The 24,591-nt window shown below is 38.4% G+C and overlaps 2 protein-coding genes and 2 long non-coding RNA genes across 4 annotated transcripts; all 4 read left to right on the top strand.

Annotated features, from left to right (window-relative positions):
• Nucleotides 1-8,879: 8,879 nt before the first annotated feature.
• Nucleotides 8,880-12,540, top strand: LOC131226848 (disease resistance protein RGA2-like). Its single transcript, XM_058222567.1, has 2 exons — nt 8,880-11,749; nt 12,070-12,540. Exons 1-2 carry the CDS (start codon nt 10,658-10,660, stop codon nt 12,538-12,540), a joined length of 1,563 nt encoding a protein of 520 aa, XP_058078550.1. The 5' UTR covers nt 8,880-10,657.
• A 127-nt stretch (nt 12,541-12,667) lies between these two features.
• On the top strand, nt 12,668-14,149 carry LOC131226850 (putative disease resistance protein RGA4). The gene has a single exon (XM_058222568.1). The coding sequence runs from the start codon at nt 12,668-12,670 to the stop codon at nt 14,147-14,149; it is 1,482 nt and encodes a 493-aa protein (XP_058078551.1).
• Nucleotides 14,150-15,756: 1,607 nt separating this feature from the next.
• LOC131227960 (uncharacterized) lies at nt 15,757-22,495 on the top strand. Its single transcript, XR_009162650.1, has 7 exons — nt 15,757-15,918; nt 16,938-17,383; nt 19,516-19,596; nt 19,682-20,991; nt 21,256-21,311; nt 21,716-21,777; nt 21,989-22,495. It is a non-coding gene; the product is annotated as an uncharacterized LOC131227960 (long non-coding RNA).
• A 268-nt stretch (nt 22,496-22,763) lies between these two features.
• Nucleotides 22,764-23,917, top strand: LOC131227288 (uncharacterized). Its single transcript, XR_009162169.1, has 2 exons — nt 22,764-22,852; nt 22,950-23,917. It is a non-coding gene; the product is annotated as an uncharacterized LOC131227288 (long non-coding RNA).
• The last annotated feature ends 674 nt before the right edge of the window (nt 23,918-24,591 follow it).

Below are 24,591 nucleotides of genomic sequence, written 5' to 3' on the forward strand. Positions count from 1 at the left end.
GAATAGGAGAAGCTGCTTTAGCCAACCAACCCACTACACCAAGTTGTCCATGCCTGATTTGTTAGATTCCATCAGATCGACGGTCAAAAGACACTTTTATTTTCATTTTTACTATAAATAGTAAGTTTTATTTGGAGTAGAACTTTTGATCTTTTGAGTTGTAAGAGGCGTGCCCAACATGAAAATAGCTTAGAAAAGTTAGGGAAATAACGTGGTTTGCCCAAATTGGACACTTACTATTTTTGGCTAAAAACCATGAAGTAGAAATCATGACCATTTATAAATAGCAAGTTTAATATTTATAGTAAGTCAAGTTTTTAGGGTGTTTGAGTTGGAGTCTGAGTCTAAAACTACGTCTTAGGTTTGAGCTTATTATTTAAAGGATCGTAACTTCATTTTTTTTTTTAATTATCAATCAATTTATTTGGAATTTATTAGAAACTATTTCTATTTTTATCCCTTGTGGATTCGAGGAAACTTTATGAGAAGTCCAGATAGCTTCGTGGATTCAAAGTAGATATCCCTTGAGGAAGATAGTGATTGACCTCATCATATCCCTCCCTGTGTCATAAGTAGAAGTATTGATATGGCTACACTTGATTCTTTTAAAAGAGCTTTGTTATGCCATATATGAGCGTATACTGTCATGGTACTAAAATCTAATCTTTCCATCAGAAGATAGAAATGGAGATGCAAATTGAAGTACTGACTATCTTAATGGCAATTGATGGCAAGCCACCTTTTGCTAAATCCATTTATGGATGAGCATGGTCAAATGATCAAGACCAACCATCAGCTCGCCCGAAAAAAACATACTCACAGGAGAATATAACTAATTGACATTCTCTTGTATTCTTGATTGAATGTGGACTTTAAGCTGATTTTTATGAGTACCAAGATGTTACTTGGAAGGATAGGATCATCCAATTGATGTCATATTTATACAGTGGCCCATCAACTGTAGGCTTTGTGAGATTGACAGATAAGAGGATCCACCCATGAGAAACGTTAGCCTTGTCAAACAATAGATAAACATAAGGGTAGGGTCCTAACGACAGGGGAGGATACGATGAGGTTGATCACCGTCTTCCTTAATTGATAAATACCTTGAATCCACGAGAGAAAACCATGATGTTAGAATAAAAAATAAAAAATTCTAAGAAGTTTTAATTGATAGATTTTTTTATAAAAAAAGTGTTTAACACCTTTAAATAACCCTAAACAAATCCTAAAAATCGTAATCAGTGAATCCTAATCGAATAAGAAAATAATTTTAGAAAAATACACAACTTTTTGCCACCCGTTGACCTGTCGAGTCGACAGGTTGAAACAAACAAAAAGTGTATAGAGATTTAAACAAAAAATTATGTGGTTTTTGACCCATCAACTAGATTTATCGACCTATCAAACTGGATTTCAACCTATTGACAAGATCTGTCAACCTGTTTAAATTGGCAAAAATCAGATAGCAAGCAATTTGAAACAATATCTCGACCTTTCTAAACTAACAGAAATCAGCTAACAAGCAATAAGAAATTTCAGGTGAAATTTCAACACATCGACCACAAAGGTTGACTGGTCCAATTATGCTCAATTTTTGTTGATATCTGCTTGGGCTTCTTCCCGTCTATTTGAGTTGAGAACGAGCTTGATCCTCATCCTGCATTAGGTCCATGAAAAAAGTGAGCCAATAGCACTCTTAAAATCAAGGGATTTTTCTATTGGTCATTGCCTTTTGTGCTACGGAATAAAACCTCCTACTTTTAAACTATATTTTATAGAACCATCTACTATTTTCACTGTTAATCTCCATCATTAACATTTAGTCTCTCATTCAAAAGCATTTTGAACAGTGCACACTAGCCTCATTAGTGATGCCATACCTGACACTTGCGAGCTAGGTGAGGCCCACTGTTTGTAAGAAATCCACACCATTCATCAATTTCACGGTATCATTTTAGTGTGTGAGCCCAAAAATGAATCCAAAACTCAAGTTGGCCACACGGCAGGCAATAGTTAGAAGGAAAATCTCTACCATTGAAACCTTCCAATGGTCTATTGTGATGTTTATATGCCATCGAAAATGATCATAAGGTCATTCCCATGGGGATGAATGGAAAACACAGAAATACTATCCTGATCCAAAACTTCTACGGCCCCATAGTGGGGCCCATAAATGATTGAACAGTCGGTGTTTGCACTGCTTCCTGCCCTGTGGCATACTTCAGTTTTGGATCTGCCATATTTTCTGGCCCACCCCCTAAAACGACCTAGCAGAATGGGGTGGAATTGTCAGAAACATCATGGTGGGCCAGAGTATTTCAAGGGCTGCCATTCAATCGAAACTCATTATTAATGCATGCATCCATGCATGAATGTTAATTGGATTACTCGGTGGCACTGTTCCACGAATCTATGGGGCCATATGATGTATGTGCTCTATCCATACAGTCCATCTGTTTTAACAGCTCATTTGAGGGCTTGAGCCTAAAAATAATGCTGATCCAAAGCTCAAGTCCACCACACTAATGAAAACAGTGGGATAATGATGCCCACAGTTGAAACCTACCTAGGATTATCATGATGTTTTTGAGAAATCCACCCCCATCCATCTGTTTTTGCCAGCTCATAATAAAGGGTGGCCCAACAGTAAGGCAAATCCAAAACTCAGTGGGCTACACAGGATGAAATAAGGAACCTTTCGGGATCCATTGTGATATTTATATGACCATCTAAATTGCCTGACCCATTGATGAAGGTAGGGCTCACCGTGATGCATTTTTAGAAATTCAACCCAGCTATCCATTTTTTAACAACTATGTGATGTAGAGCGGGTCACAAACACTTTTATAGCCAAAATGGACTAGAACTAAAGAAGGCTCGATCGGAGGTGGAAGTGATCAGGACCATCCTAACCTTAAAATAATCTAGCTCGCAAACCGGAATGAGTTTTTTGACGTATCTTATATGATTTAGGGTAGGAGAAGCTATTTTAGCTAACCTACCCTGCACACTGGGCAGCCCACGCCAAACTTGCGATTTCATTAGATCGAAGATCAAAAGTCCATTTTATTTCCATTTTTACTATAAATACTAAGTTTTAATACGATCATAACTTTTGATCTTGAGTTTTAGGAGTCGTGCCCAAGATGAAAAGGGCTTAGAAAAATTAGGAGAATAACATGCTTAAGCCAAATTGGACACTAACTATTTCTGGCAAAAAACCATGAAGTCAAGTAGGAATCATGACTATCTATAAATAGTAAGTTTATTATTTTATAGTAAGTCACATTTTTAGGGAGTTTGATTCTAAAACTTCTTCCTAAGTTGGACTTCACTATTTAAAGGATTGTAATTTAGGTTTTTTTTTTTAAAAAAAAAAAATTTATCATCAATCAATTTATTTTGAATAATTAAAAACTATTTCTATTTTTTTCTCTCGTGGATTCGAGGAATCTTTGTGAGAAGTCCAAAGAAACTCCATGGATTCAGAGTAGTTATCCTTGAGGAAGATGGTGATCAACCTCATCACATCGAGCTCCAGCAACGAGGACATCGATGACAACCGATCCATGGCGGCGATCGACTAGATTGTGCAGAGAGAGACTATTGGGGAAAGGCCGAACTTCCTAGTTTTAATAACTTATTGTGTATAGAAGATTTTCTCAATTGGTTAGTCGAAGTAGAATGATATTTTGATTATATGGACGTGTCAGAACATAAAAAAGTAAAATTATTAGCATTCAAATTAAAATTTGGTGCTTCTGCATGGTGGGAGCAATTACAACTCTCACGTGCTCGATAGAACAAGGCGCCCATCCGATCATGGCCACAGATGAGACAACACCTTCAATCACGATTCTTCCCCAATTATTACAAGCAGGTATTATTCCAGCAATACCAAAATTGTCGACAGGGGAATCAAACCATCACAGATTATACTGAAGAATTCCAATGGTTAGCAACGTGGAATGACTTGTTGGAGACCAAATCGCAGAAGGTAGTGTAGTTTATAGGCGGTTTAAGATCGACAATTCAAGACCAAGTTCAGATGCACCTGGTTAAGACCATGGATGAAGTGGTTCAGTTGGTGGGTAGGGTAGAAATGCAACTTGTAAGAATCCCTAGCAGCATTATCCTTCAAATCGGTCCCCCATAACGGGCCCCACGCAGGATTTAATACTGGCTAAAGGAAAGGAACTAGTAGGAGGACGTCCTCAACCTCCTATAACCGCAAACTGTGACATGGGGAATGGTTCATTTAGGCCTTAATCTGCGGCATCCACAACGGTGGGTCCAAGTATGATTCTGAATCCTTATGGCTGGTCAAGGCCGAACAATTGTTACTGTTGAGGCCAATCGAGCCACTTATCAAACACCTGTCCTCAACGCTCTGCAGCCCACTTGGCCATTAACGAAGTGGCACTAAAGGTGATGCAGTGAAAGAAGGCCTTGGATTTAATGAAGATAAACAAGTTGCTTAGGAAGGATCCAGTGACGAAAAATGGTTGGTCGAGGATCATGGAGAATCCTTGATCGTGATGTGATTATTGTACACTCCAACGATGGAGGTACCACCCATAGTGGCACAATATATTTAGTACACAGTGTACCATCACCAAACCCATGGCTCAAAAACCTAACCAGATGGTTCGCTCCACTAAGTAAATGAGATGTCTTATAAATCATGTCAATCCAACCATCAAGTGGTCAACCATGAATATTTGGAGGCTTATGTTATGGCCCATTTAGCCTAATATTTTAGGTGTCCAATTTTTTTGGTGGAGCATCCTCTGGATGATTTAGATGTCATACATGGACTGTGATGGTCTAATTCTTGTCTAGTGTCCTCTTACACAATAATGGGCATTAGGGTCATTTGGTACATATTCCTCTGATCCCTATAATGGTGAAAATGATTGTGATCGTTCACTAGTCTTTAGCCAATCTTAAATTATTTTAATTAATGTCAATTGTAAATCCAAGCGCAGTCTTAGCAAATTGATGTACGACAGGTCAAAAACACTTTCATGGTAAAGATGGACCAGAAAAGGCCTGATCCGAGGCAGAAGTGATCCAGACCATCGGAACCTTAAAACAGTCGTATCTCGCAAACTAGGATGAGTTTTTCGACATATCATATATGATTTTGGAATAGGAGAAGCTACTTTAGCCAACCAACCCACTACACCGAGTTGCCCATGCTGGATTTGAGAGATTCCATCATATCAACAGTCAAAAGTCCCTTTTATTTTGATTTTTACCATAAATAGTCATTTTTATCTAGAGTAGAACTAATGATCTTTTGGGTTGTAAGAGGCATGCCCAACATGAAAATAGCTTAGAAAAGTTAGGGGAATAACGTGGTTAACCCAAATTGGACACTTACTATCTTTGGATGAAAACTATGAAGCCTAGTAGAAATCATGACTATCTATAAATAGTAAGTTTACTATTTATAGTAAGTCATGTTTTTAGGGTATTTGAGTTAGAGTCTGAGTCTAAAACTATGTCTTAATTAAGTTTGAGTTTATTATTTAAAGGATTGTAATTTCATTTTTTATTATTAATCAATTTATTTCAAATTTATTAGAAACTATTTCTACCTTTACCCCTCGTGGATTTGAGGAAGCTCAATGAGGAGTTTAGAGAGCTCCGTGGATTTGAAGTAGATATCCCCTGAGGAAGATGGTGATTGACCTCATCACGTCCCTCCCTGCGTCACGAATAGAAGTATTGATCTTAATGGCTATACTTGGTTCTTTTAAAAGAGCTTTGTCATGCCACATGCCAGCATATATTGTCACATCATGAAATCTAATCTATCCTCCGAAGAGAGAAATGGAGATGCAAATTGAAGCACTGACTATCTTAATGGAAATTGATGGCTAGCCACCTTTTGCTTAGTCCATTCATGAATGGAGCATGGTCGGATGATCAAGAACACCCATCAGCTCACCTGGAAAAACAAACTCATGGGAGAATCTATCTGACATTCTCTGTTATTCTCCATTGACTGTAGAATTTAAGCTGATTTGTATGAGTACCAGGATGTTACTTAGTAGGATAGGATCATCCAATTGATGTCATATTTATATAGTGGCCCATCAACCGTAGACTTTGTGAGATTGACATATAAGAGGATCCACCCATGAGCCACATTAGCCTTATCAAACAATAGATAAACATAAAGGTAGGGTTCTGACGCAGGGGAGGACGTGATGAGGTTGATCACCGTCTTCCTCGATTGATAAATACCTTGAATCTACAAGAGAATATCTTGAATCCACGAGAAAAAATAGAATTTCTTAAAAGTTTTCATTGATAGATAAAATATAATTAAAAAATTTTTTTTAACACCTTTAAATAACCCTAAATGAACCCTAAAATCGTAATCAAAGATTCCTAATTGAATAAGAAAATAATTTTAGAAAAAATACGTAAAATTTTGCTACTTGCATGCCTATCGTTGACCTACCGAGTTGACAGGTCAAAACAACCAAAAAATGTCCAAAGATTTAAATAAAATAATATATATATATATATATATATATATATATATATATGATTTTTAACCTATCAATGATTTGTCAACCTATCAAACTAGATTTCGACCCATTGACAAGATCTGTTAACCTATCTAAACTGGCAAAAATCAGTTAGCAAGCAATCTGAAATAATATTTCAACTTGTCAAACAATATTTCAACCTTTCTAAACTGACAGAAATCGGTCAACAAGCAATTCGAAATTTCTGGTGAAATTTCAACATGTCAACCACAAGGTGGACCAGTTCAATTATGCTGAATTTTTGTTGATTTCTCCTTAGGCTTCTTCTGGTCCATGTGCATTAGGAGTATGCTTGATCCTCATCCTACATTAGGTCCACTTTAAAAAAAAAAGAAAAAGGTGAGCTAATAGCCCTCTTAAAATCTGGGGATTTTTCTAATGGTTGCTATATTTTGTCGTACAGAATAAAACTTCCTATTTTTAAACTATATTTTATAGAACCATCTACCGTTTTTACTGTCAAACCCCATCATTAACATTTAGTCTCTCGTTTAAAAGCATTTCGAACAGTGCACACTAGCCTCATTAGTGAGGCCATACCTGGCACTCACGAGCTAGGTGAGGCCCATTGTTTGTAAGAAATCCACAGTATCACCCATCAATTTCATCATATCATTTTAGTTTGTGAGCCTAAAAATGATGGAAATCCAAAACTCAAGTTGGCCACATGCAGGCAATAGTAAAGAGGAAAATATGTACCATTGTGACCTTCCAAGGGTCTATTGTGATGTTTATATGCCATCCAAAATGTTCATAAGATCATTCACATAGGGATGAACGGAAAGCGTAAAAATACTATCCTGATCCAAAACTTCTATGAACAGTCAGTGTTGGCACCTTCCTGCCTTGTGGCATACTTCAGTTTTGGATCTGCCTCATTTTTTGACACCCCCCCCAAAATGACAAGGCAGAATGGGATGAAAATAGTCTTAAACATCATGGTGGGCCTAAGCGTTTCAAGGGCTTCCATTCAATTGAAACTCATTATTAATGCATGCATCATGCATTGAATGTTAACTGGATTACATAGTACTGGGCCACAAATCTTTGGGCCATATGATGTATGTGTTTTATCCATACGGTCCATCCGTTTTACCAGCTCATTTTAGGGCATGAGCCCAAAAATAAAGCTGATCCAAAGCTCAGGTCAACCACACCAATGAAAAAAATGGGGATAATGAGGCCCACCGTTGAAACCTACCTAGGAACCATCATGATGTTTTTGAGATATCACCCCATCCATCTGTTTTTCTCGCTCATAATAAGGGGTGGCCCAAAAATGAGGCAAATCCAAAACTCCGTGGGCCACATAGGATGAAATAATAAGGAGCGCAATGCCTAGTGTTGAAACTTATTGTGATATTTATATGCCATCTAAATTGCCTCACCCCAGGATGAAGGTAGGGCTCAGATACATTTTGAGAAATTCAACCCAGGCATCCAATTTTTAACAACTCAGGTTAGTGGGTGGGCCAAAAAATGAAGCAGATCCAAATCTTTGGTGGGCCACATTGAAGGAAACAGTGGAGATTGAATGGCCACAATTGAAAATTTCCCAGGGCCCACCATGTTGTTTATATGACATCCATACCGGCCATAAGGTCATTCCCACCCCCCTGGAAATCATATGGAGAAATGATTGGCAGGGTGGATATTTCAAAAGATTATTGGGCCTCATAACTGGGCCCACTACCTAAAACGAGCTGAAAAATGGCCAAGAAGGTGTATTTCTCAAAACATCAAAGTGAATGCAGATTGGGTGCAACGCCCACTAGGACCTAGCTAGAGATGGACCGTCCTCTTGGGAGCTCTATGGAGCCTACCTTGAGGTATGGGTTGTCCATGTCGTCGATCCATTTTGCCGGATCATTTTAGGGCAAGATCCCAAAAAGGATGCAAATCGAATGCTCAAGTGGACCACACTACAGGAAGTAATGGTGACAATAACGCCTACCATGATGTTTATTTGCCATCCAACATATTCATAAGTTCACATAGATCTAGAGGAAGGGAAAACATAAATATTAGTTTGATACAAAACTTTTGTAGTCCCCAACAAGTTTTCAACAATAGGTGTTGAATCCCCATTGCTTCTTGTAGTGTGGTTCACTTTAGCTTTCTATTTGCCTCCTTTTTGTGCTCATACTCTAAAATGATCGGTCAAAATGGATGGAAAGCGTAGATAAAACACATATATTGTAGTGGGCCTTATAGATCCCCTATCAAGACTGTCTGTCTCTAACTAGGTCCTGGTGGGGGTAGTATCCAATCTGAGTCCCATTAGGGTGAGGCATATATGTTTCAAAGGTGCACAGGTGTAGTTTCAACAGTGGGAGTCCAATACCATTGTTTCAAGTCATGTGGTTGTTGAGTGTTAGATATGCCTCATATTTGGGCCCATCCCCTAATGAGACGGTGAAATTGTTAGAGGGGCTAGATTTCTTAAAAACATTATGCTGGCCACATGAATTTTTGGAGCTCCTCTAAATAGTTGTTAAATACCATTGTTTTGAGTCGAGCAGTCCACTTCAGTGTCGGATTGCCTCATATTTGAGCCCACCCTCTAAAATAAGCTAACAAAAATGGTGAATATGTGGGATTTCTCAAAAACTTCACGGTGGACTACATGAATTTTTGAAACTCCTCCATCATAACATTGGGTGTTCAATACCACTGTTTCAAGCCCTGTAGCCCATTTTCATTTTGGATCTTCATCATGTTGGGCCCACCAACTAAAATAAGTTGGAAAAACTAGTGCACAGGATGAATTTCTATCACAGTGGGCCATATGAGTTTAATGAGCTGAAGAAAATGGGGGCCGGGGTGGATTTCTCAAAAATATCATGGTGGGCCATGAATGTTTCGATGGTGGGATAGTGTTGTTTCATCCGTGGACCACATGGTTCCGATTTTCTATTTGAACAGGCAGCGTTCTGTTAGACAAAGTCATTTATGGAAAAGCCTGGTGTTTTTTTCAGAAAGATTCTAGAAGTGGGCCATTTTTGGGCTTCTGGCCCAAAAGGGAGGTGGCCGAATGCAAAAATCTCTAAAATCTATGTCAAGGTTGACCAATCTCTTCTCAGAACCAGCCTCTTCTTCTGAGAAGGATTTCTTTGAATCAAACATAGAATTCCTTCATCACTTGCAAGATCCTTAGCTGCTCGGCATGAATAGATTTTTAGATACGAGCCCACCTGAATTGCTCCTGATTGTGCCGGATGATTCCCTGCCCAAAGATATCATTTGTTCCTTTTATACATGTGTATTTTAAACCTTAGAATTTAAGCAATGCATCTAGGAGTCAGAGAGCAAAAAAATTGCACTAGTTGTCATAGTGATGTCGAAAATTCCAAGAGTCAGAGGAGTGGCGCGGTCCAGGTAGAAAGATGTTTTCATCTCTAAACTGTGATGGGCCTTGCAGGCTTGATGGCTGTCTGGATCAGCTTTTAACTTGTTTCAAGCTTCTGCATACCATTGTTTATGTACTTGGTAATTGGATGTTTCTAACCATCCGATCAGTTGTCCACGGTTCTCCATTAGAAAAAAAGGAATATAATTACCCATTTATGTTAAAGAGAGGCTGTAGATGGGATTGCTAGGATTGTTTGATCATTAAGGCTTTTGGGTTGTGGCCCATGATTGACCGGGCACATGAGATGAAGCATACATGTCTATGGTTGTACCTCCAATTGTATCCCATCACTAAACCCATGACCAAAAAAAAAAAAAAAACCAAATGTGTCCCATCAAGTGACTAGTTACAATCACGGTCACCATACATATCTATGGTGGAGATTGCAGTGAACACAATTTGAGGTATGCTAGCCTGAGAGCTTCCTTTCCTATTGAAATATGAGCAATTAAAAGTATCCTGCTTTCTCAAGGAAATTGGCTCATCACATTGATGTTATTAAAGCAACAACATTGGTATCTTGGTGCTTTCCATTGGCTTTCTTTATCTCTCTCTTTTTATTCACCTTTTCTCCCACTTGATGGAAAATAGCGTATAGGTCCACAGTTTGATTATTTTCCATTCCACATTTATCACCATTTTCAGTTCTTTGGCATTTCCACAGTACCACGAAAAGATGGCAGAAGCATTTCTCTCCGCTCTTGTTGAGACAATGGTGGAGAACTTGAATTCTCTACTTCTGCAACAGTTTCAAACAGCACGGGGTGTCAAGAAAGAATTGGGGAAGCTTAAGAGCATGTTGTCGACGATCTATGCAGTGCTTCGAGATGCAGACAAGCAGCAAGTGAAGAGTGATGCGCTGATGGATTGGCTAATGAAGCTTAAGGATGTGGCCTATGATGCAGATGACTTGATAGATGAGTTTGTAACAGAAGTTTTTTGGCAGAAAGCGAGGACTCAGTCTGATACGATGAATAGGGTGCGCAACTTCTTTTCTTTTCCAAACTCACTTGTATTTCGCCTGAGGATGGGGAGTAGGATAAAGGAGATTGGGGAGAGATTATATGAGATTGCAGAGCAGAGGAAGTTCCATTTGAGCAACAGAGTTGTAGATCTTCCATTCAATATTGATGAAAGACTGCAAACAGACTCTTTGATTGAGTCAGAAGTTTTTGGCAGAGATGAAGATAAGAAGAAAATTGTAGAGTCATTGATTGATTTTGGTACTCAAGAAGATGTCTCGATCATCCCCATAGTCGGTATGGGGGGCCTTGGGAAGACCACACTTGCTCAATTCGCTTACAATGATGAGAGGGTAACCAAGCATTTCGAGCTAAGAGTATGGGTTTGTGTGTCGGACAATTTCGATGTGATGAGGGTAATAAAATTAATCATTGAAGCAACAACTGGTAGCAAATGTGATCTTGAAGGCATGGATTCACTGCGGCATGGGCTCCAAGAAAAGCTAAGTGGGAAGAAGTTTTTACTGGTGTTGGATGATGTGTGGGAAGAAAATCCTGAGAAGTGGAATTCACTGAAAAAATCTCTCAGAGGTGCCAGGGGTAGTAAAATCATAGTTACGATCCGTAGTGAAAAAGTTGCTTCAATCATAGGCACTCTCCCTTCACACCATTTGCCAACATTATCAGGTGATGATTGTTGGTCTCTATTCAGGCAACAGGCGTTTGGGGATGGAAGACAAGAACATCTAAACCTTGTAACGCTTGGAAAGGAAATTGTGAAGAAGCGTGAGGGTGTTCCTTTAGCGGTGAAGTCAGAAGCTTGATGTACCTTAAAACAGAGGAAAGCCAATGATTGCTTGTCAAAGAAAGTGAAATTTGGAATATACTTGAAGAAGAGAATAACATTTTACCTGCCCTAAGGTTGAGTTATTATCACCTGCCATCACATTTGAAGCAATGCTTTGCAAATTGTTCAATATTTCCAAAAGATTATAAAATTAGAAAGCAGAAACTGATTCAACTTTGGATGGCCGAAGGTTTCATTCAATCATCAGTAGGAAGTAACCACATGGAAAACATCGGCGGAGAGTATTTCAATAATCTATTATGACGGTCCTTCTTTCAGGATGTTGAGAAAGATGATGATGGGAATATAGTATGGTGCAAGATGGATGACCTTGCACGCTTTGTTGCAGGGACCGAACACTTGATTGTGCAGGTCGAGAATGCAGAGAGCATCCATAACATATCTCGTCATTTGTCCTTGGAGTGTGGGTATAGCAGGAAGGTCCAAACATTCCCAAAGGCCTTGAAGAAAGTAAACCATTTGCGAACACTGCTTCTGCTTGAAGGAAGAAGTTTCAACATCCCTCGTGATCATTTTGAACATTTTATGGGCTTACGCGTGTTAGATTTAAGCGGATCCAGTGTTACTAAGGAGTTGTTGGTTTCAATCGGCAAGTTAAAACACTTAAGATACCTCGACCTGTCTGATACTGATATAAAATCCCTTCCTGAATCCATCTGCACCCTTCCCCATCTGCAAACCTTGAGACTCTTGCAGTGTATTAATCTTGCGAGTTACCCAGTGACATGAGCAAAATGACTAGCTTAAGACACCTTGAAATCAGTCCATATGATAAATTGACCCATATGCCAGCTTATATTGGAGAAATAAAGTTCCTTCAGACCTTGTCAATATTCAACGTCGGTCAGGATAGAGGATGTGGTATAAAAGAGCTACAAGACCTAAACGTTCGAGGAAGCTTGATTATTCAAACCTCGAGAATGTGATGCGTACAGCAGATGCCCGAGAAGCAAACTTGAAGGAGAAGCCAAACCTTCATAAGTTATACTTTTCATGGGGTCAGGATATTGATCTTAAGTTGGCAGGAAACGTGGAGGAAACCCTTGAAGATCTCCGACCACATCCGAATCTCAAAAGGTTGGAGGTCAAAGGGTACATGGGTGTCAGATTTCCACATTGGATGACTTCTTCATTGCTTTTAAATCTGGTTGAAATCTCACTGATTGATTGCAGAAGATGCGAACAGCTCCCCCAGCTTGGCCAAGTACCGTTGCTTAAGGTTCTTGTGACACGGGGAATGCATGCTGTGATATCTATCGGCAACCATTTCTATGGTGACAATGTTGCAGAGGGATTCCTGTCACTGGAAAAACTTAGCTTGGAATATATGCCTAATTTAGAGGAGTGGCTAGGATTCAACGGAAAAGTACCCCCCTGCCTTAATGAACTATCTGTCTTCGAATGCCCAAAGTTAACAACACTTCCATGCCTTCAGTCTCTTAAAAAATTGATGTTGAATGATAGTAACGAGATGTTGTTAGGTTCAGTGGCAAACCTAACGTCGCTTTCCTACTTGAATATTGAATATTTCTGGGAGCTAAGGTCGTTGTCGGGTGGGTTGTTCCCAAATCATACCCGTCTCTTGACCCTAGAAATTTGGAGGTGCCCAAAGCTTGAGTCTCTGTCGGGGGAGCTTGGAAACCTCGCTGCTCTAGAGTCTCTGTCTGTTTATCATTGTGATGGGCTGGTATCATTGTCGGAGGAGTTACAAAACCTCACCTCTCTCCAGAATCTAAATTTTTGTTGGTGCAATGGTCTAACGTCCTTGAGACTACAAGGCTTGAGCTCTCTTAAACATCTTGCCATTGAGTATTGTCATAGCCTAACGAGTTTGATGGGGGGCCTGCAACACCTCACTGCCTTACAATCCTTGGAAATTATGGGATGTCCGGAGCTGGCTTCCTTACCAGAGGATATGCAACACCTAATGTCCCTTCGATATCTTAACATCTGGTACTTTGATAAGTTGACATGTTTGCCGGAAGGGCTAAAACATGTCACAACACTGCAAGAGCTAAGTATCGGGGGTTTGAAAAGTCTAACGGCTCTGCCGGAGTGGATAGGAAACCTCTCCTCGCTTCAATATTTGGAGATAATCGAATGTGATAAATTGGGGTGTTTGCCATCCGGGTTGCAACTCCTAACAAATCTCGACCGTCTAATAATCTATAAATGTCCCCAATTAGAGAAGCGATGCGAGAAGGAGAAAGGCGAGGATTGGCACTACATAGCACACATCCCATGTATCTACATTAGATATACCAAATCCAGATCAGAATCCGAATCACCGAGAGGAGGTCAAGGGTGTGGTCGTCTGTTGAGGTTGAAGAGGAGATAGCATCAACGCGCTCCTTCCCTTCATTCCTCTTCCCTCCCTTTGTAAGTATCGCACTTCTCAGTCAAACCCATCTATCTTTGCTTTTTAATTTCCCATTTTTTACCGCAAAAGCATGGTTTTTTTTTTTTTTTTTTATTAACTATTAAACTGTGGTAAAATGGCCCAACCACTTGCCTCCTTTCTATTTTTATTAACTATTAAACTGTGGTAAAAGCGTATTGATACGTGGATGCGGCTGTTTGAAATCTTCGCGGAAGAGCGAATTTCAGCTCGCTTCACCTCTTAGAAGTGAAAACTGTGGGGCCCACCATGATGTATGCGTTATATCTACGCCGTCCATTCGTTATATCATATCATTTTAGGAAATGAACCCAAAAATGAGGCATAAGAATATCAAGTGGACCACACCAAAGGAAGCAGTGGGAGTAACTACTCAACAGAAAATAGTGGGTTCTATGGTGGCGTGATTACTCCCACTGCTTGTGGTCAACTTGAGCTTTGGATATGCTCCATTTTTTGGTTCATGGACTAGAATGACATGAAAAAATGAATGGAGGGCATGGATATAACACATGAATCTCACTAGTGTATTTGACCTTCTATATATATATATATATATAGATATATATATATATATATATATATATATATATATATATATATATATATATATATATATATTAGGAAAAAGGTACCATGCGCTCGAGCTGACGAGTCCGTCCCATGAGGTCGAGCTGGATGGGACCCACCGTGATGCGTTTCGAACATCTACCCCATCAATCGATGCACTATTCCATCGTGGGCCTAGGTCTCAAAAATCAATTTAATCCGTGACTTTTGTGGGCCACACTACATACAGAATCCCACTTGGATGTTGGTTCAGACCAAGTATAAGCAGAATTCAAAACTCAAGTAGGCCCCACCAAGTGCTATTATATGTTTTAACGGTGTCTTCACTACGGCTGATTTTGGAATATCGCATAATTTAGAGGGTACCCATCAAATGCAGTGTTGATAGTGGGGCCCACAGCTCGACCTCACGGTTGCAAACCCCATATATATATATATATATATATATATATATATATATATATATATATAGGGCATAAATCTTTTTTAAACAAACACTACGCATAGGAATTTGGAAAACAAAAAATCCAAATGTAGATTATCCAGGTTTTTGGAAGAAAAAGAAAATGCCAATTTTTTTGAAGGAAAACTGTGGAAAGAAATGTCTCTTACTTTGTTGTTTCAACCAGCAAGAAACATCACATCCGCATAAAATTCTTTCTTTTTCACAATTATATTTTGGATCATCCTTTAACGGACATTGGCTTGTTCTTAGTAATTAGATCAGACAAAATTCCATACTCAAGAATTATACATTGGAGGATGTTATTATGCATTAACACACTTACCATCATTATATATACCCATAATGAAGTAAATTCCAAAGGAACTATGGGTCACATTTATGCAAACTGAAAAACAAACAAACGGTGTCATACAAATTCCATGTCTATGCATTGTCAACCACCTCCTCTTTTGGTAGATGCATTGTATGGTTCCTAATTCTTTTCCATGGTTAACTGATTTTTTAGCAAACAGAACATTTAAACACCATCATTTCGTTGAGGAATGCAAGTGGGAGTGGCTCAAATGCCATGGTGAAGGGGCCTAGCAGCACACGTGACAATGTGACACTCTTGTGGGAGACTGAACAGGGCCACTGGTGATTGAACCAAATATCAGGCCGGTCTGCTTATCAGGTGGGTGACAAGTCTACTTGAATGTGAAGCAATGGTTATTTTCTTTGAAAAGTTTTCATTTTTCTATTACTAGTTTCGTGCAACTGATATGTGGACCACACCGAGTTTTGGAAGTTCATATTCACAGTGGAACGTCATGTTTACACAATTTGAGGTTTTCTGAGGAGGCACTCTCCCCTTGTCTCACTATGTGACGATTTAGACCGTCCATCTAGAAGTTCACACAAAAGATGGTCCACACAGAGAAAATCTTAATCGTATAAAAGCGACTTGAAACAATGGAACATATGTTATGGGACCTCGAAGATGAAATATTAGTGAGATTTCTCATGTGGACATGTTATAGGACCTTCTAGATGTATGGTTTGGATCATCATATCATGGAGTAAACAGGCAAGCTAATTTGGCGATCCTTGCTAATATATCTCATCTAGTACTACACTGTCAATAGATTAATACTCAACTTCTCTATTCTCTTTACTTTATTTTGAACTCAACTTTTTTTTTTTTTTTGCCCATATATTTCTTAGACATATTCCAACGCTTGTTGCATTCTCTTGTAAGAAACTTTGGTTTTGATCATCACAGCCTATTGAACAGTGTTGGGAGGATGATTGAGAAGATCACCTACTACCAGCAACTTCTTGTACGATAACAGTTTTCTTGCCAACATACCACTTGTGTAGGAAATCAGTACTATGGAAAAAATATATGCCCCCCTTTCTAAAAAATTAGGCTGATCAGATCTATAGGTGGGTCAAACCTGTATGTTGAGTAAGACTGTTGTCTGTCCATTGATTCCAATGGTATGGCCCACCTGATGAGTGGACTAGCCTAATTTTTGTGCCAGGTGATCTTTATGGTGATGCCTACCATTTCATAGTACTGTTGTTATACACAAGTAGTATGTACTACACTGGCAGGATACAACACCATAAGTTTGCTATACCTTGCTGTAGGTGATCGGTTCTTGGTCTGATTTCTTAAATTGGTATTTGGTCGTTTCTTATTACTGACAGATATTTGGGATTAAAGGCATGCTTAAGGATGGCAGAGACAACATGAAATTTGTCTTTTCAAACTAATTGGGAAGGGATCCTCAAACAGAGTGGAGTTCTTGGCTATTGGAACCGACGAGGAGGTTTTCGTGAATTGATAGCAGACGGAGACTCTATAATGCTGTCTCTTAAGCCTCTAGGAAGTGCATTCCTGCTTTGAAGCTGAGCCCTATCTTGAATGAATTAAGGTTGTGCTCTTGCTTCTTAGAAATCTGGCCCATGTGTAAAATCCCAGTAGTTCTTTTAATTGTATTGTTGACTTTCTTGCAGAGCAAAATATTGGGGTGTGCTAATTTCACACGGAAGCCCTGCCATCCACATGCAGGCAGATGTTCCACTCTTAAGATCTTCTGCTCTAAAATCAGGCCACCGACAAACAAGATGAATGGATGAGTAGAATTTTCGAGGTACAAATCATGTCTTGGAATTTTTCCAAAGTTCTCTTTAGAATTGTTGAAAAGAAAACAGTCCATCATACTTGTCCTTTGAGGGTCCTTACTCATGTCTCAGTGATAGACTCACAAGAGTCTCAACATGAAGTCATGGGTTTGAGTACCCATTGTGGTGAAATTCCACTGTGGTGTGAGTGTGTGGGTGTGGATGGGGTGTGAGTGTGTGTGTAAGGAAAAAAATACTTGTCCTCTGGAATTGTCAATTGGTCTTAGGTATTGTGACCTGATTAAATTGAATTCATTGTCTGCCTTTTTCATTCTTTTAGGAAATAGTGATTATTTACGAGAACAATTATTTGGGATTTCATACTTTCTTTTGTAGGCAAATGGATTTTCATGCTTCTGGAATTGTGAATTGTGATTTTTGTTTTTGCAGACCCAATCTGGTAGAATTTATTGCCTTCGTTGTTGTTGTTTTTTTATTTGATAAATCCCACCTCAATCTTATTACATTTTCCATAAAGAGAATTTATTCTTTATATTTTATTCTTATCAATTGATGTTCGACATGTGATTTCAAAAAGCACAAAACCCATTCACAAACTTCTTTTATCAAATCAAGAATTGGATTTTGTTTCTTGCAACCTGATTTTGTAAGAAGCATTCCCTTTGTTCTCATTCTTTTACATTTTCAGTAATCTAGAACCCTCAATTTAAAGAGGATCTCTTCAATTATCCTGCTTTCTTAAAGTGCGAATTAGGTAATATGTGGTCATTTGAGATGTCTGAGTAATAAAGAGTAATTCTGTTACTAGAAAGAGTTTTGAGATGGGGAAGAACAAGATTAAGATGGAGAAATCGGAGATTGCAGGTTATAGACAGAAAACATTCCTAAATGATGAACGAAATCTTGGACAAAGTCAACTATCAATTCTATGTGAAACAGATCTTTTTTCTCATGTTTACTCATTAGAAAGCTTACCATCTTCGTTGGACGCAGGTAATTTCTTCTTCCTACATCTATTTTACGAATGCTTAGAACGGAAACTGCAATCTTGACTAGTTATAGGCAAGTTTTTTCTATGTCATAGTTTTAGACTTTTTGTATCTACTAATCATATATCCAGACATCATTAGTTTTCAGGATTTCCTCTCATTTTTATTATTTTCGCCATCTCTCTCTCTCTCTCTCTCTCTCTCTCTCTCTCTCTCTCTCTCTCTCTCTCTCTCTCTCTCTATATATATATATATATATATATATATATATGTGTGTGTGTGTGTGTGTGTGTGTGTGTGTGTGTGTGTGTGTGTGTGTGATAAGACACTGTATATTCTAGAAAATTCAGTGTTCAACACCGTTGACACTCAATTTTCTTCTCACATCTAGCAGTATTTATGTACTTTTTGTTTGGGTCATAGTTTTACTATTGGAATACATTTTCCTATTTCTTATGCATATGGTGTTTGGAACCAAGAGGGAATATATGTTAATAAAAACATACTTTGATTGACACTCATTATTAAATACCATGGTAGAGAGAAGTTTCTCAACTTTTTGGTAAAAACTGTGATGACGGAATATCACACTCTCCTCCACACACACACACACACACACACACATAATATACACACCGACCTGGCAATAATGGTTGGTGTCTATCAGCATGCATTTTTAATAGGAGCTCTTCATTCCATATTGACCCCATATGAGGTACCATATAATAAAACAACTTTCAATGTCATTACAATCAGTTGTATGCTGAAACCCAGCTTTTTTTACAAAAATTTTAGTTTCCAGATTTGCCTATAAAAATAATATCATATTTTCAAAAGAAAAGTTCTTAGAAAAGGGTGGTGGATGCCTTTTGGAGAGCTGATCATGGACCCTTCTTTGCCAATCAACCATTTAAAGCCAACCCCAACTTACTGGGAGAAAGGCTAAGATGATGATGGTGATAATATACTCGTGGGCCTTTGCATGTCCATCTTTTAGATTCTCTATACAAAATGGAGAACAATCTCTGTATACAAAGCTATGTATCATTCCTTCCCATTGAGGCTATAGGATCTATGGGTTTGGATTTTATAGTACCTAAAACAGTAATATTAGTGGAAATATTTCTGAAAATGTTTGGCCATGTCTACAGGGGCATCCTTGTCTGCAGATACCTATTCATGGCAACATACGGAAGCTTAAGTGAAGATATCGACTTTCTGATGGCTCAATGGTACATGCATGGTTTTCTTAATGCATGTGGATAATAACTAGTTTTAGAGAGAAAAAAATTAATCCAAGTTACTGTTATGTTGCAGAGATGCCACCTACTTGGTGGAATTTTCAGATACAGGTTGAACCTCGAACTCCAATTCACCATTGACAAATGGGATACAATTTTTCTCCTTCCAATAAATACCATTCTATGTTCGGATCTGACCGATCTTCCATTCAATACAACAGCTTGGACTAGAGAAGCTAGACCTGGGGCCTCTCATCCATGTTCAAGTCTCTGAGGGAAAAGGGGGATACAAGTCAAAGTAAAGGTTGTCTTCTCTGCAATTGAGGGCCTATGACTCAGTTCATTCATGGATGAGGCCCGCTTGACTGCATGGTCAAATGATCAAGACCAGCACCCATCTGCTTGCCCCTACCGTTGTGGATGATTGTACAGAAGACTCACTTGAGCTGCCTAATTAAGCTGCATAGTCAGATTATGAAGACAACACGTCTGCTCACATCTATCGCTTGTGGGTTATTGTAAACAAAACATGTGGATTGGAGAATCCTACCTGTCTGATTTTCTCTACTGAGTGTAGACTATTGGCTGAATGTTTTCATCACCTGTTTGCTTGAAGGTTGTTACTGAGAAAGATATGATTGTCCTATTGATTTGATATTTATATAGTTGACTGTCAACCATAGGACTTATAAGATTGACATACCAGATAATACACATACACCCGTGAGCTGTGCAGGCCCAGTCAAGCAGTGGACCCTTAGACATAAGGGCAAGCTCCAAATTGAAAATGAGTCAATAGGTCTCTTGTTTGTTAAGGGTGGGCAATTTTGTCTTCAAATGGGATTCTTCAAATTGAGCATAGATGTTCCTCATCGCTTGTGAGTTCATCAGCTAGCTAGGCTTCATAAATAGCTTTTGGGAAGGAATGGTCACTTTACTAGCTGTTTGTAGCTTTATACATTTGTTCAGTTAGAAAGCCAATGTATGTAAAACAGATCTGCAGTATAACTGTTATGCTTATTACAAGTAATCAAACCGGTTTTATGTGTGATGTTTATGTTAAGGAATTGATCAGCCATTGTATTTATTGTTTGGTTGTGGATATCTCTGTTTAACCTTTTGTTCATACTATGAAATTTGCTGAGTTCAGTACATTGTTGACTCAATTCAGTTCAATGTTGATTCAATTCTGTTTAACCTTTTGTGTCTATTGTTGCAATATTCTTGTTTGTTTACATTATTTGCCCCTCTTTAAATCCTGGATTCTTTAAGATTTGTAAGATCTGTTCTAATGGGATGCTTTTCTCTTCTAGGCTAGTCTTCTTTCAGTAATTTGAGTAGTCCTTGAAAGATATTCAGTGATAAGTGGCCGAGAAGAGCAAAAAGGTGATTTGTTTTATCTTGTTTGCAACAAGCAACATAATTACTCATCATTTATTTCTCCAATGAAATGCATACTGAAATATTTTCATGTCCTAGCAACAGGAATAACAAAATTATAAAAGTAAGATTGAGATTGTGCTTTGTTTACCATCGGGAGTACTTATGTGTTGTTGTGTTTTGATATGGTCCCCTTGCTTCTTATATTCTCTTATGATTCCTAACCTAATTTTGTGTCTGTCTGTATCTCTTGACTGTCAATTTCTCCAGAAATCATTCATAAGGCAGGATCACAAGATTGATGTAAAATGTTTTTTCAATGAAAGGTAGAGTTACATCTGCAGACATTCAATACAAGTGTCTCACAAAAAGTTGAAACATATGCTGCTGACCCAAGCCATTCATCACATGGACCTCATGATGAATGTCTTCACCTAGGATCAGGACTGTCCATTCATCAGGTGAGCCACACTTGTTTTGAGAAAAAGGATACTTAAAATATGGATAACCAATGGTACACAGGTGGCCCACCTATCCACCTTATTAATGGAGTCACTGTTTCTCCACAAGGACACTTTCGCCAAGAGGTAGACCTGATGAATGGAATGGATCTGATACATGTATCACGTATGCCACGTGAACACATGTGAGGGCCTTTCTGTTTGTCCTCTGCAGAAGTGCATGTACAAGAAGCACTCCTCTTAACTGCGAATGTAAAATTTCTATGCAGGAATTGGGAAATCGGTTACAACGGTTGTAAGGAATGCTCAGTGATGTGAAGTGTAGATTGAGGTGGTGTTTTGTTTATAGCTGGAGTTCCTAGGAGTTAAAAGCTCTTGCACTGTTTGTGTTTGTACTGTATGCATAGTAGCTGACACATTTGGCCTAAATATTTTTGTGAGCATGAAATGTTTTTAACAACTTATCAACTTGGCAAGAGAACAGAATGCTGGAACTAGGCAAAATATTACATTTTTTTATTTAGAATTATTTTTTTTGGCAGCTGTTGGACCATACCAGGAAGTGTCAAGAATGCAGCCCAAGTTGGAGCAGTGGAAGAACATGTAGTGATCTTTTTTATTCAAAAAAAAAAATACTAGGTAATTCTATCTTCTCTATTTTCAAGATGTGTATGCTATTTCTAATGTAGTTTAAGCCCCATAGGCGGTAGCTTTTGCCATATTATCTCTGTAACTAAGTCCTTCATCCAAGGAACTGAGAGATTATATGGCTGGGATCAGTTATAAAAGGACTTAAGACTGATACATTGTATTTAAAGAGATAAAATACTATTAGACAACTGGTTTAATACTTGTACTCTATCTTAAGGGCATGTGTACACCGTAAACATCAGCTAAATTTCAAAAGGACGGATCACCTACAATCAGTTGTATGCTAAAATCCAGCTTGTTATGCCAAAATTTCTGTTTCCAGTTTTTCATATGAAAATGATATCATTTATTTTCAAAACCAAAGTGCTTAGAAAAGGGTAGCCAATGCCCGTTGGGCGGCCAACCGTGACAATCTACCATTTAAAGTCAACCCCAACTTACTGGGAGAATGACTAAGATAATGATGTTGATTGATGATATATTTGCGAGCCTTTGCATGCCCATTTTTTAAATTCTCTCTATCTAAAATAGAGAACAGTCTATATGTACAAAGATATGCATCATTTCTTCCTATCTAGGCTATAGGATTTGTAGGTTTGGATTTTATAGTACCTCAAACAGTAATATTAGTAGAAATACTGCTGAAAACATTTAGCAATGTCTACACTCTACAGGGAGATGACTGTCTGCAGTTGCCTAATCATGGCATCGTACGGGTGCTTAAGTGAAGATCTCAACTCTCCGATGGCTCAATGGTACATGCATTGTTTCCTTAATGTATATGGATAATTATAATTAGTCCATACAAGGTTATAGAGTAAAATTTTAATCCAAGTTACTGTTCTGTTGCAGAGACGCCACATACTTGGTGGAAATTTCAAATACAAGTCGAATCTTGATCTCCAATCTCCCTATTGAAAACCTGGCTACAATTTTGCCCCTTCCAACAAATACCATTCTATAAATGGATTCAGTCAAATTTCCGTCCAATACAACATCTTGGATTAGAGAAGTGGTGCCTCTCATCCCTTTCATGTTCAAGTCTTTGAGGGAAAGGGGGTTACTAGTCAAAGTAAAGGTCATCTTCTCTGCAATTGAGGATCTGTGGCTTAGCCCATTCATGAATGGGGCCGACTTGACTGTACAGTCAGATGATCAGGACCACCACCCAACTGCTTACCCCTTCTGTTGTGGATGATTGTATAGAAGACAAACTGATGGTAGAATCCGAGCTACTTGACTTAAAAGCTACATAGTCAAATTATCAAGACTACACATCTGCGCACACCTACCATTTACAGGTGTTTGTACAAGAAGCACACAGATAGGAGAATCCTAGCTTTCTGATTTTCTGTTGAATGTGGACTATTGGCTGATTTTTTTCATCGCCCGGTTGCTGAATGTTGAAGGCTGTTACTCTGACAATAGGATTGTCTGATTGATGTGATATTTATACAGTTGCCTGTCAATCACTGGGCTTACAAGATTGACATACCATATGACCCAGTCTCAAGCCATGCATGCCCAGTCAAGCAATAGACCCTTAAGCATAAGGGCAGGTTCCAAATTGAAAATGAGTCAATAGGCCTCTCAAATTCTATGTCACAGGTGGGAAATCTCGTCTTCGAAAGGGATTCTTTGGGTCGAGCATGGATTTTTTTTTCATTGCTTATGAGTTCATCAGCTTCTAGGCTTCACGAATAGGTTTTGGGAAGCAAAAGTGACTTTACTAGCTGTTTTTAGCTCTATCCTCGTATTGAATTAGAAAGTCAATGTATAAATGAATGTTTGAGTAGAGGTAGAAAGAGAGCTTGTATTTATTTTAAAATGCATGAAATGCATATTTGTAGTCTTAACTGTTATGCTTGTTACTAGCAACTAAATAGATTTTATTTGCTATACTTATGTTATGGAATTGATCTGCCATTCCATTTACTGTTTGGTTGTGGACCTCTCTCTCTTAACCTTTTCTTCATACACACTTTGAAATTTACCGATGTCAAACAATTCCAATTTGCTGAGTCGGTTCAGTGTCAATTCAATTCAGTGCACTGATTCTCTGCGGTTGTGTTTAGATATGCAAGTGATTTGAATTGAAAACACCATACAATCAATAAAAGACCAAATTAACTAATTTTCCGAGTTCAATTCACTGTAAGGATGTGTTTGGAAGCACCAATTTTAGGTCGTTTGAATGCCTGTAAATGGGCTAAGTTGCAAATGATTTACAGGTAAATCATTTACACTGTTTGGATGGCCTTTTTTTTGCCTGTAATTTATAGGCTGTAAATGATTTACAGCATTTACCCCCATCTCGTTTAAAGGCAAAAAGTTCGGATTTCATTTACAGGCTTTCCATTTACAGCCTAATGGTTATAAATGGAAAGATTGGCTCTCCATTTGCAGGACTCGAAGAATATACAGGCTATCCACTTAGTTGCATATCCAAAGTTCCAAATGCATCCTTAGAGAATTAGCAGCAAACTGAACTCAG

The sequence above is a fragment of the Magnolia sinica genome, chromosome 15, assembly GCF_029962835.1.
Source record: "Magnolia sinica isolate HGM2019 chromosome 15, MsV1, whole genome shotgun sequence".
NCBI lineage: Eukaryota > Viridiplantae > Streptophyta > Magnoliopsida > Magnoliales > Magnoliaceae > Magnolia > Magnolia sinica.

Coding starts and splice junctions, on each gene's coding strand:
- LOC131226848 (XM_058222567.1), top strand. CDS start 10,658: ATGGCAGAAGCATTTCTCTCCGCTCTTGTTGAGACAATGGTGGAGAAC. Junction 11,750..12,069: donor GTGAGGGTGTTCCTTTAGCG/GTGAAGTCAGAA, acceptor TCCTTCTTTCAG/GATGTTGAGAAAGATGATGA.
- LOC131226850 (XM_058222568.1), top strand. CDS start 12,668: ATGTGGTATAAAAGAGCTACAAGACCTAAACGTTCGAGGAAGCTTGAT.